Below are 13,786 nucleotides of genomic sequence, written 5' to 3'. Positions count from 1 at the left end.
AACATTTCATAAGTCAGTAACTTTTTCTCCACACAAAAGTAACTTAGAAGTTATATTAAACATGGTAGAGTTATAATCACTTACTGATTTGAAATCATGCAACCTCAGGTGCAACCATTCATTCTTAACATTTGGTAGTATGACAATTTTCTGATTGTCATATCTTTCTTTCAAATTTTTCCAAAGAGTAGGAGGATCTTTTATCGTTAAATATTCAGATTTTAACCCCTCATGGAGATGACGGCGGAGGAAAATCATAGCTTTGACCTTATTTTGTTTTGTTTCAGTATTTTGATCTTTGATGGTGTCTCCAAGACCCATAGCATCTAAGTGGATTTCAACATCAAGAATCCACGATAAATAATTTATTCTGGAAATATCAACTGCCACAAAGTCGAGTTTTGTAAGATTTTCCATGAAAAAAACTATATCAATGTAAAATCTAAAGTATTAGAAAAATAAGCATAAAATGTATGTACTTAAAATATATGAATGAGATAAATAAAGAGCATAAAAAAATAAGGCACGTATAAATAAATATATATATGTAAACATATAATTATGCAAGAAAGAAAAGATGGAGGAAAAAAAGACATTTATACGAATCAATTTTATATATAGGTCTATACCTAATATATGAAAATAGAAAAGGTAACAATAAATGATTAACATAGAGAAATGTGCTCGTATATATGTAAAAGTCAAAAAATGAATTAAGTATGCATTGTTCAGTAAATGTGCACATAATACAAAAAAAAAAAATCATAGAAATATATACTATAATATAGGACTCCTAACAGATATATATCAATTATATATATATATACATAAGGTATAATAATATATTAGATCTGTCAAAAGATATATATATATCACGTATGAATTCACAAAATCAAACAAGACAATACATATGACAAACAAAATAAAATAATATATGTATATAATAACAGGTGCTTGAAATATTTTTCAATAACGTATATATATATATATATATGTGTGTGTTTGTGTTTGTGTGTGTGCATATATATATTTTCAAAATAACGTGACATTGAAACAACTAATCAAGAATTTCAACACACAAAATACATTGGTAAGAGGCTCGTGCTAATAACATATTATAAAATTATATAATCTAGAGAAAGAAATAGGAGAAGTGATAAGACAAAGTGAATGAGAGTTTTTTCTGAGTACTTTAGTTCAACAAGATAATCCCATATTTATACAAATATGTGAGCCATAGATTAAGAAATTAAAAAAAATGAATAATAATTATAATTAATGGTAATTAATTGAAAAGATTTGGACATCTATATATATATATATATATATATAAATAAAAATAAATAAAATAAAGGGAGCTAATTAATTCAAACATTTTAATTGAGTTGGCAAAATGTGACAGGAGAGACAGGGATGTTGCCATTCAAGCAATGACGTGTCACCGCTTCGTCACTTAAACGTGGCAACGCATTGCTAGTTTTTTAATTTAATATCACCATATATGGAAATTTATAAGTACGTAGTTTCAACAGCTAATCAGTAATCGATACACTATGGAGAGCTGGAGCAAAGAATTTAGCCTAGCCTAGCTTAGTGTGCCAATGAAGCAGTAGCGGGGCCTTCTAGACGAATATAGTCATACATGATGCCCTGGAAAGGGCTGGTCGTATTTGTCCTCGTAAGAAAAATGGTGTTATTTCCTTCCAGAAGCTGTGACCCTGGTATGTCTACGTTGAACTGCCAATAAAGCCCATGAATTCCATGTCTTGCTATCGTGTTGTCTTTTCCTATTACTCCACTCGTAAATAAAGGAATCTTTTCATCTGGTTTATTAATTCTCACCTGCATAAATTAATAAGTAGTTTATTTCAATACATGTTCATATAGTTTTATTTTTTAAAAACTCTTTGAAATAATTTTATATTAATATATTGTATGTGACAGGGACATACTTGTAATTCGGAAAAATGTGCGGTGGCGAGGGCTATGCGATATGCATAGGTTTGGGTCTCAATCCTATTCTCAAGATCGAATCTTATTTGCCATGTAGTATCCGTGTATGTACTGCTATTACTCGTTCTCCTGCGCATCCCAAATAAATTCGTAAGATAAATATTATCCATTTCTTTTGAAAATTCATTCATTCATAGTATATCATATACAGTAGCTAGGTTCTTATGGCTTAATAATTACATTAGAAACTAATGAAGGAGTTGATTAAACCTGGCGACTTGAACAAAAAACCAATCTTTACGGTAGTCATTGAAACCAACAGTGTAAACCAAGTCGTTATTTGGATATAACTCGGTATATCTTTCCCAAAGTCCATATTGCCTAAACCTGCAAATATATAATAATCAAAAGTGGAGAACTATTATTATGTATGATTCTTTTGGTTAGTACGTAGAACTCGATTCATTACAAAACTGTCAACACATTTAGCCAATTAATAACCTTTGATCATATATATTGACACTGAAGTCTATATATAAATTGATATTATATATATATATATATATATGTTTGTAGGATAAAGTTGAGAAGAGGAGCAATTACGTACTTTTGAGGGTGATTAACATAGAGTTTGTTCACATATTCAGGATTAGGATCAGGAACAAAGAACTCTGCAGCAGAGCGGTCAGGAGTGCCAATTTCCCACAATGTTGGCCCATTTCTTGGGGGTTTATACACAAGTTCCCCCATCTCCTTATAGGCACCTGCAATATATATCAGTTTTATTTATTTATTATTATTATAAGAACCCAACAATTTCATTTATATATATATATATACTAGATATAAATAACATGCATATTTTACTTAGTTTTATTTATAGAATTTATTAATTATTTTTATTAAATTTATATTAATATTATATAAATTTAAAATAAATATTCTATTTTAATTAAATAATTTATTTATTTTTGTTTAAGTTTATGTTTGTTCTAGTTTTTTAATTTAGAAGTGACAACAAGACATTATATATTATATATTTAATATAATATTAAATATTATACGTGGATTTTAAATTTAAATTGTTTGCTAGTTTTTTAAAAAAAAAATGAAATTGACAGTAGATTATATTATATGTTTAATATAATATTATTCTAATAAGTGAGTTTAAGTTTAATTAAATTTTATTTAAGTTATAAAACACATGATTTTATTATTTTATAATAATTATCATGGTAAAATATCTCAAAAATGTCATATTTTAATTTGTTTAATCATTTATTATTTTTAAATAATTATCATTGTAAAATATCTAAAAAATATCCTATTTTAATTTTTTTTAATTATTTATTTTATTTAAGTTTAATTTTAAATGTTTACAAACTACCGTTAAATATACAAATATTATGTTAAATATAAGAATATTCCATTAAAGTTAACATTAAAAAAAAATAAAAAACCATTAAAACCAAGAATTTATGTTATCTACACACTTATTAAATAGAAGAGATATACTAGGTAGAAGTACGTTTGCTTAGTTTTAAAGTTGTAAACATTGTCTATAATTTTAACAAAAATTGGTTTACTGTTTTTTTTAAATATATATATAATAGAATGAATTATAGTTCTATAGTATATATAAATATGTATATCAATAAGCTCTACATATATGACATCTAAACACAACATTGACATATATATATTTACATGGCTATATGACATATATATAAATTGCAATAATAATATTTAAAAAGAAATTAATAATAGAAATAAAATCATAATCTAGACAGTAGTATACATGCATCAACTATTTTAGTTTACAATGTATCTCGCAATATCCTTTGGTGAATTTGATGAAGAAAAAGAACTTCAATCACTTGATAAAAACAAACTATCACACAAATTTATAAATTAAAAAAATGATATGAATGTCTTTATTATTTTTAAATAAATATGATTTAATTATTTAAATTATCATAAAATATCTTTAAAATATCCAATTTTAATTAATTAATTAATATTTATTTAAGTTTATGTTTGTTCTAATTTTTGAAGTTGGCACTGACAATAAGATATTATATATTATATGTTTAATGAATTAATATTATATGTAGATTTTAAATTTAAGTTTGTCACTATTTGATAGTAGATTATAGTTATATTATATATTTAATATGATATTATTGTAATATGTGAAGATTAAGTTTAGTTAAATTTTATTCAAGTTATAAACGTATGATTTTATTATTTTTTAAATAATTATCATTGTAAAATATCTCAAAAATGTCTTATTTTAATTTGTTTAATTTTTTATTTATTTAACTTTATCTAAGTTTAAATCATGTTTATAATTTACTTTAAATATAAAAATATTCTGTTAAATATAAAAATACTCTGTTAAAGTTAAATGAAAAAAATAAAAAATTATTAAAACTAAAAAAATTTGTTATCTACACACTTTTTATATGGAAGATATATATATATATATTTACATGAAGAACTGAAAAATGAATCATACCTGCATCAATAGTAACAACATTAACATATTGGTAGTCACCAATAAAACCAGGGACCCATCCATAAATACTGTAGTTGCCCACTCTTATATTATTGATACGAAAATTGCCATCCTTGTCTGTTTTGGTCCAAAATTGATATCCCTGTCCATTGCTAAATGTTAACATATATAATAACAATGTACGTAGTTAATTGTTATTGTACACAAATTTTCTTTGCCTTCACCATATGTTACGCATTACATTGATCGGAAATGTTAATTTATTTATTTATTTATTTTGGCGTGTATGATATTGTGATATAAATTAATTAGGTACTTGCATTCGTACCTTAGCCTCTCTCTGCCAAGATCCCACATCTCCTGGGGCAGCCAAACCCACATATGCATCACTTGCACTTATCGGGTATTTGCCCACATAACTACGCCATTAAATTAATTAAGGTTTTCAGTAGATAATAAATTAACAAATTAGTTGAGACATGAGATTTTTCTAGTGTGTTATTCAATTCAAAAAGCAAAACGAAAGTCGCTGATTAATACTTGTCAAAGACTAGTAATTTGCCACTTATGCTGCCACGTTGGTCTGATTTAGGATATTCTTTTGATTGTGGGAAATTATATGGCCAGCTTTGAACTTCAACTTCCATCTACAGTATGATATATACACCAAATATGAACATTTTTAAAACTAAACCAAAAAAAATAAATAAAAATGCAACTTTTTGTAGCATGAAAATGAGAACTGAGAAGAATTAGTGAAAAAAAATGGAAGGTATGTTGCACCTGTTTTTTAGCGTTCTGCCAGAGTTGATGAAGTGGGTCACCTTGTTTCGATAAGGTATTAAGATGAATAAAAACGGGACCATACACCTTCTTCCATGACTCATTTTTACTAAATTCCATAATCAAATCCGCTCCTGAGTAATGGGTACTATGAAATATCTGATTCACATGCCACTCAAACTTTCAATTATAAAGTACATAATAACCAAATCCAACTAATGAAAATGACTAATTTTAGGGCTTTAACAAACATGCGTATCCATAATTTTGTAACCTTACACCATAATCTCTTTAATAAACGGATATATATACATATGGATTGGAGCTATAGTATATCTACGAATATATATTACAACGGTAAAAATCTCATTTAGCTATAGTGTATATGTATATATCAAGGCTTAAATTCGGTGCCATCAAGAATATGGTACCGCTTTTAACCTAGATTATTGAAATAAAATCTAATGATACAAAATTTAATTTTCTTTTAAATCAAGTATATACTAATTGCTACTATGACACATAAAATTATTATTTTTAAATATAAAATGTAACTTTTAATATGTCCAACCAACCCAATTCAATTAAAACATCGTACAATAAAAGTCACTAGTAATTTTGTATTGATCCACGTAAAAAAAATTTTTTGAACAAAATCCATGTAAAAACTTAATCACATAATTACATTAACTATCCAGATGTAATCTTGGGATGATATATACATAGGTAAATAATGTATCAAACGTATTTTTTTTAAAAAAATAATGTATTAAACGCTTATACGGTATACTTGATGTAAGTAATATCTTGGCGAGATTATTGTTAACAAGAGTGAAGAGTATCACTCAATAAAAAATGTAACATTTAATAAAACAGTTTTCTATTTATTTGATTAAAAATATTAAAACAAAATCCAAAATCATCTCGGTAATATTAATTGTATTTTCTATTTTTTTTAATTTTAATTAAAATTTATTAAATTTTGAAAATATAATTTTTTCAAATTTTTTATAAACAGTTTTCAATTTTTTTTTTCTTCTCATCTTTAAATCACCATTTCATATTATTAAACAAAAAATAAAAATAAAAATTATCAAACGAGTTTATTAATTTTTGTTTTTAAAAACAAAAAACAAAAATGGTTACCAAACATATTTTTAAAAATAAAATAATATTTCTATTTTTGTGTTTAAAAAATTCAAAAAAAAAATTTTGCACAACAAACTCATAATGTTGCTATTTGATTTTTTAAGTTGTCTAATAGTATCTATATGAGATCACACATGGTTAGTAGTTTCTAATATTAGTTACTAAAGTTAAAATAAGAATAATTATAGACAGACTCATGTTACAAATCCAAAATGCACACGATGTGATAGGCACATTCATCATGGTTAGTATTACTCGTAAAATAAATAAATAAATATATTACTTAGCAATTTGCACCTCACAAGGAGACACAGTAATGTATCAATAAATAAATGAAAGAAAAAAAAATACTTACCGCAAGTGTGGTGGGGCCCACATGAGATGTGAGACACTGTTTGACAGGCCCACCGGACCGGAACTCGTCACTGGGAGTAATTTGCCAAAATCCCATGGGCGGGTCGGTGGATATCCATCCATGGACCCGATTGTCTTTGTTTTCTATAGAATATTGATACTTGTCGTCCACCTGTAAACTTCTAATTAATTCTTTTTCATTTAATATTTATTCATCAAACAAACTATATGAATCATGTTTTATCACAATTATCCTACATATAAAGTACATCTGGACTTCTACTCTTGAGTGTAATTTAAAATTAAAATCAATAATATCCAACTATTAAAATAAAATATCCTGCATGGCCTATACCCTCTACGTTGTTATAAAAAATTAAGATACTAAAAAAAATTATACATAATATAAGTGAAATAGTGTTGAAAAAATTATATTATACATACTTCTCCTTTAAATTCTGGTTCCACAGGGTTGACAAGTTTGACGGCCTCAGGGTAAGCCAAGGCTTGGCCCCTTTCTGGTGACCTATCTATAAGAAGGGGCATATATCTTTGCCTATCATCAGCTATAGCCATGTACTTGAACCTATATAAATTTATATACATATATACAACCATTAATAAAAGTATTCTAACTTTAAATTAATATCCTGAAATAAGGAGACGAAAAACACTAAAAAAGTTGAACAGAAGAGTATATATTATTACTTGTCTCTGTTTAGCTTAAGAGAGACTCGGGTGTTGGTGAGTTGGAAATCAGGCCATCCATTCAAGTGTTCGTATGTTCCATACGTATAGAAGCCAGACGAACCCCGAAGCATTATGTATCTAACCCAGTTTATAAATAAATCAATATCAAAATTATTAATGTTTTTTTAAAAAAAAAATAATAATAAACTAAACTATATTTATAACTATATAAAAAATGTTTATGAATTGTAGTTATAGACATATATAGTTTAGTGATAGTATGTCCTAAATTCGAATCCCCACTGTCAAAAAAATATAATCTTTAAGAATAACTAACCTTTTGTCGAAGTTTAATGGAACAGCCTTGCCTTCTTGTGAGAAATTCCATGTTCTGGTGAATGAAATCTCTATTTGCTCCTCATTTTGGAGTATCACCTTATAATCTGTTCCTTGGAGCCTTACAACCCAGGAAAAAGAAGTTTTTTTATTATTATTATTATCATCATCATCTATAGTTTTCATTAAAAAAAACAAATTTATGATGATGGGAATTTAACATGAAGTTTCCATTTTAGCCCTTTAGTAATATATAAGTTTTGAAACAAAACTATTTTGAGTGATTTGGTAATAGATTTGTTTTTTTTATTATTATTAATTTAGAAATTGGTTGTTCCAATTAGCTAGCTTTTGCTGAGGATTTAAATCAATTAAATATTTTTTCTCTAACATTAAAATGTTAGAGTGTTGAAATTTAAATTTATTATATATATATATATATTACAATCTCAAAAGATCAAGTGTAGATAGAGGTATATGTGTTTTGTTAGGCCCCAAAATTTTCTAATGTATTGTTAATACTTATTAATGTCCTAATTTGTTTGGCCTCTTTAAATTTTAAAATATTTATTTAATACTAACATTTAATTGTTGACCATTCTTTGTCATCTAATTTTCGCTCCATCTCTGCATGTAATTTCTAAGAAAATAGTTAAATGTAATTGGTGAAAATGAAATAATACAGGGAATGTATCTGTAATTTCTCAACTTATATATATATATAGAAATAATAAAGAACGACGGTAACGAATCTATTTTTTGATAACACGCGGGCATTTTTTTTCGGCACCTAGATAAATATAATCCTAATTTTTTTTATGACAATATGTATTGTAGTTATTTAGAACATTCTGTAAATTTTCAAGAAATTCTGAATAGTTTACAAAACTGAAAAACAAGATTAAAACTGTCAAATTTTACACTCGTACACAAAAAAAACATAAGCATGAGTGCAACAGACAGTTAGTACCAATATTTATTCATAATTTCTTGAAAAAATATAAGATGTTCTAGATAACTACAATGTATATCGTCATCATATATGTGATCATATCTATTTTGGTGCTAGAAAAAGAATGTATTAATATTATCAAGAAAGTGATGTGTTATAAAAAAACGAAGAAAAATAAGTAATTCGGTGATCATCAACATATATACCTATCAAGAGAGCCCTTCTTTCCAGTACTTCCATTCCCAACCCAAACAAGGTCCCAGTACCTATATTTATATATTAATTTGGTAAACATATAAAAGAAAACGGTCAATTAAATCTTGCCTCAACAGAATACATTAAGATATAATTGAAACATTAATCGACACCACAACAACATATACGTACTAATATTAAAAGTTCAACAATATTAATATTAAATTGTCAGAAAAATCTCACCCATAAACATACTACTCCTAATTATTATTATTTTTTTAAAAAAATAAACCTAATTGCCGTAGTTTTTTTTTAAAAATAAAATATATATATATATGTATATATTAATAGGATTCGTATGGTTTCAATGTATATATATATACCCTCTGTTGACTTCATTGTTCACTTCATCAAGCAAGTTATCGACGCCGTTATATTTTATTCCGGTGATTGATCCTCCCGGTTTTGACAGCGTAATTTGGACTATGCCGTTGTCCAACACAATCTGCACGTCAAAGAGCCACTTATAAAATTAATTATTTAAATATACATGCACACAAAAAAATAAAAATAAAATATATACTAAGAATAATAATTGGAAAACTTATGTTACATATTGATCAAGGATATTCAATGTAACGGGCTGCTGAGCGAGGTTGGAGTTGTTTGCCGGGGATACTATTGGTTTGCTGGTTGGGAGAGTTGTACCGGTCACGAGCTTATCACGTGACTGGTGAGTAGTATTGGTCATAAACAGAATAATAAGACCACGAATAACATAGAAAATGTGATTGGTTGGCCCATTTCTTCTTTGAAATTTCATCACCATCATGTGAAGAACCTTAATTAGGCTAAGAGACCAGATCAATCTCTAATTTCGTATTGATGATTACACGCACAGAGCCTTGCCTTTGAATACAAGACAAGTATTTTTTTGTGTTTATTTTTTATCAGGGAAGTAGGCTCACCAATATTATGAGAGAGATATCCTGTCCGCTATTTATTCTGTCGTCTCATATATTCTCTCATAATATCAACAAATTAAACCTAGATCTGCTATATATATATTGGCATTGTACCTAGACACGCCTATAATTTGTTAATTTGTTTTGAAATATAGTTTAATTTGTTGGGTAGATCCAGGGAAAAGCTAGATTTATGATAGTTATCTTATTAGGTGTAATTGACTATAATATATTTAGAGTCCATTAGGAGTAACTTTTTGGGTTTTTTTTTTCTTCTGTTTTTAACCAATAGCGATATATAGAAGTTTTTTTTTTTTTTTTCTGTTTTCATGTATTTTTTTTTCAGCTCAAAATAATCGTATATGTAGATTTATATATTGTGCTGACTGATACTGTTATTGATATTGTTACTAAATTTTCTTTCAATCAATCTTCACGTATTTCTTTTGAAATTTTTTTTATTATGATATTTTGAGATTTCTTATTTATTGCATACATGCACACAAGACTCATTTTATAATTATTATTTAAGAAATTTTTATTTCCATATATAATTCATATTTTTCTTATTATGAGATCCTCTTACAAACTCATAAATTTTAGCTCCTGATTAATTAAGTTTAAAATTCTCATGTACACGGTATATTTATCATTTGGAAAGGATTTCTTAAACAAATTCAATTTTATTAGTTTCCAAATTAACGTGATTAGATGTCATCAAATGAAAATAAATTTACAAAACATACCAATTTTATGAGGAATATTTGTCGCAATACTTTCTAATTTTAGGTTAAAGCTGCATTTGAACATTTAATTGTTTTTATACTATTTCTCTTCATCACCTTTTAAAAAACAGCCTCTTACTCCATCACCAAAAGGATGCAACATGTTATTAAGCCATATCTTACAAAATGATCTTATTATTTTAAAATATGTTCCCAAAACAATTTTAAGATTGAAATAAGATATACAAATGGTAGAATTTCATCGATAGCTCATTAGCTAATCAACGATTCATTTTATTATTGTCGCCTATATGGAAAAGAGATACACCAGTAAATTTAAATGATAAAGCTTTATATAAACACTACAAGAAAAATGAGCTACTACTTCAGTTTTTAAGGTGGAACTACTTCGGTTTTCGCATAAATTCGTAACCGGAATAGTTCGGGGCAAAGTAAAAAGTGGTGAAAAACCGAAGTGGAAAATAGATTTTCCACTTCGGTTTTTATGTATAAACCGAAGTAGATAACACAAATAACACAAAATATCTCGACATAGTGTGCAAATTGAAAAAGGAAAACAATTAATAAAATCAATAAAAAAAATTGGCAGAGTTTCCTTTGTTTTTGTAGCATATCCTAATAATATAATTATCTATAAACTCAATACAAACAAACACAAAATCAACACACATAATTCCATCCTTATATCACCGTCAACAACAAATTTCCCAGAACCTACTTCACTAAAGTAAACATGCATGATTTAACTCTAATTTCATAAATAAATATTGCAATAGTAATAAATAAAATTTAAAGATTACTCACCTCCAATATTACTCTTGAAGTCACCCAAAATCAATACTAAATTGGCAACTAAATCAACAACCCTACTAAAAAGCTTAAACAAACACAAATAAAAATAAGTTACATAATTAATTAAACTAGTTACATAATCATCAAACAACATATCAAGCTAGCTAGTTATAGAAAATAAAAAATAAATGCCACTAATAATCCAAGCATTTCAAGTTCTAACATTAGCAACACCATTACCTATTGAAGCTATGTTTAAAGATTTAAATTGCAAGTCACAACAATTTGTAAATTTTACTAATATATATATATATAATTAATAACATTATATAAAATAACAAAAAAAAAATATAACACAAATATACTAAAAAATAAGTATTAAATTCGGAATAATATAAAAAAAATTAACACAAACAAAGTTTTAAGGTAACAAAACCTTATTTGATGCTCAAAATAACCTCTAAATAGATATTAGCAACTCTAAAACCTATATATAATAAAAACATTATATTCTATAAGAAAAAAATCTTTAAATAATATAGAAAATAAAAAAATCATACAAACAAAGATTAAGTGATTCATACATTTTTTGAAACTCAAGAACACATTTTAATGTAAGAAAATCAGTCAAAGTCCAATAGCAATACCCATTTTCGAACCCTAAAAATACCTACACCCAAAATCTGTATTTTCTCCCTCAAAAATATAAATGGAACTAATATTTCTATTTTTAAGTAAGAAAAATAGTTTCAAATGGTAAAAAAAAAAACATAAAAAATAGTATATTTAGTGAAACCCTCGTGGGAGTACGACAACAATGGAGGTTTTCTAGATTTGACGTTTGAGATTTTTGCTTCAGAGAGATGAATGAGGTGGGAGCTAGATATGAAGGGTATTAAAACCCTTTTACTTCGGTTCTTAGATAAAAACTGAAGTATAAAGTACATTCTATTTCAGTTTTTATCTAAGAACTGAAGTAAAAGGGTTTTAATACCCTTCAGGGCCACGTTTGCTTTGCTCCACTTTTCACTTCAGTTTGTTCATAAAAACCGAAGTGGAAAGTCCCAATAAAATGTGCAAATCAAACATGGCCCTTGTCTATTTTCTATTTTAACTTTGTTTTTTTAAGAAACCAAAGTAGTAGCCTATTTTTATGTACTACCATTCCCAAAAGCGAAGTAAAAATCTATTGAAAGACTTTTACTTTAGTTTTTTATATTCTATGCGTAAAAAATGAAGTAAAAGCCTATATTTCTAGTAGTGAAAAAAAAACCTAGTTATGCTTAATCTTAATCTTACACAAAAAATCTTATTATTTGTGTTATGATAGCTAATCTATAATTCAATATATTAAAGCCTTAAAATTCTATATCTAAACTCATAACTAAAAAGTAACAACTCTTAATTAAAACAAATGAAGATTTGATTCTTTGTAGTATGTGTTGTAGAATAAAACCAAAAAGTAAAAGTCCCTTCTTTCATGCGAGTACGATGATAAGGCGTAGGAGGAACTTCATTCAAGCCATTAAAAATGAAACAAGGGAATGGGTTCATGGAACAAAAGATATGGCAAACTTGTTCTTATAACAGAGGTTCACAAAGTTGTCCTAGCATGCAAGATGAGGAAGAAGGGGAAGTGGTTTTGCACGCTCTAGTTCGCGAGGAGATTACTTGGGTAGAGAATGAATTGCTCACGGCAATTCCAGACCAAGAAGAAATCGTTAAAGCTCTCAAGGAAATGAACGTTGACAAAGCACCTGGCCCGGACAGCCTCCCTGCATCTTTCTATATGCATCATTGGGCAACAATTTATGAAGATGTCACAAAGATGGTCCATCATTTTTTTAGAAATAATGATCTCCCGGTCTTCATAAACAATGCAAACATTGTTCTTATCCCAAAAAAGGACGCCCAAGCACCACCAACAACTATAGACCTATAGCCTTATGCAATGTCTCTTACAAACTTGTTTCAAAGATCATTACTTCGAGACTGAAAGGGATTCTGTCGAGACTAGTATCACCTTTCCAAACAACCTTTGTGCAAGGAAACTTTATAAAAGATAATGCAAGCACATTACAAGAAAATGACTCTACATCGACGACATCTATTGTTGCCTGTAGTCGAATTCCATGAAAGATTATTTTTTAAAATTTATTGAAATAAATTAGCTACAGCAATGACATGCCGTCATTGTAACGACATGTCGTTGTTGTAGGGTAGCCAACATCACGCCACCAGGTCCCTCCAAATTTCAAAAAGTACGGAGGGAAACTGGACCGCCAAAAGTTTGTTGCCAAATTTCACTACCTATAGCGACAACATGCTGTTGCTATATATCCTCATTTTATTG

At 27.3% G+C, this 13,786-nt stretch overlaps 1 protein-coding gene across 1 annotated transcript; it reads right to left on the bottom strand.

The window, feature by feature from the left end:
- Positions 1–1,393: 1,393 nt before the first annotated feature.
- LOC133821573 (probable rhamnogalacturonate lyase B) lies at positions 1,394–7,579 on the bottom strand. Its single transcript, XM_062253787.1, has 11 exons — positions 7,466–7,579; positions 7,202–7,343; positions 6,759–6,929; positions 5,255–5,413; positions 5,012–5,118; positions 4,800–4,890; positions 4,472–4,613; positions 2,561–2,717; positions 2,224–2,340; positions 1,953–2,082; positions 1,394–1,842 (listed from the first exon to the last, which is right to left on the bottom strand). The coding sequence occupies exons 1-11, from the start codon at positions 7,576–7,578 to the stop codon at positions 1,591–1,593; spliced, it is 1,581 nt and encodes a 526-aa protein (XP_062109771.1). The 5' UTR covers position 7,579; the 3' UTR covers positions 1,394–1,590.
- Between the last annotated feature and the right edge of the window lie 6,207 nt (positions 7,580–13,786).

The sequence above is a fragment of the Humulus lupulus genome, chromosome 3, assembly GCF_963169125.1.
Source record: "Humulus lupulus chromosome 3, drHumLupu1.1, whole genome shotgun sequence".
NCBI classification, from domain to species: Eukaryota; Viridiplantae; Streptophyta; class Magnoliopsida; order Rosales; family Cannabaceae; genus Humulus; species Humulus lupulus.
This window is presented reverse-complemented; position numbering and strand designations above follow the sequence as displayed.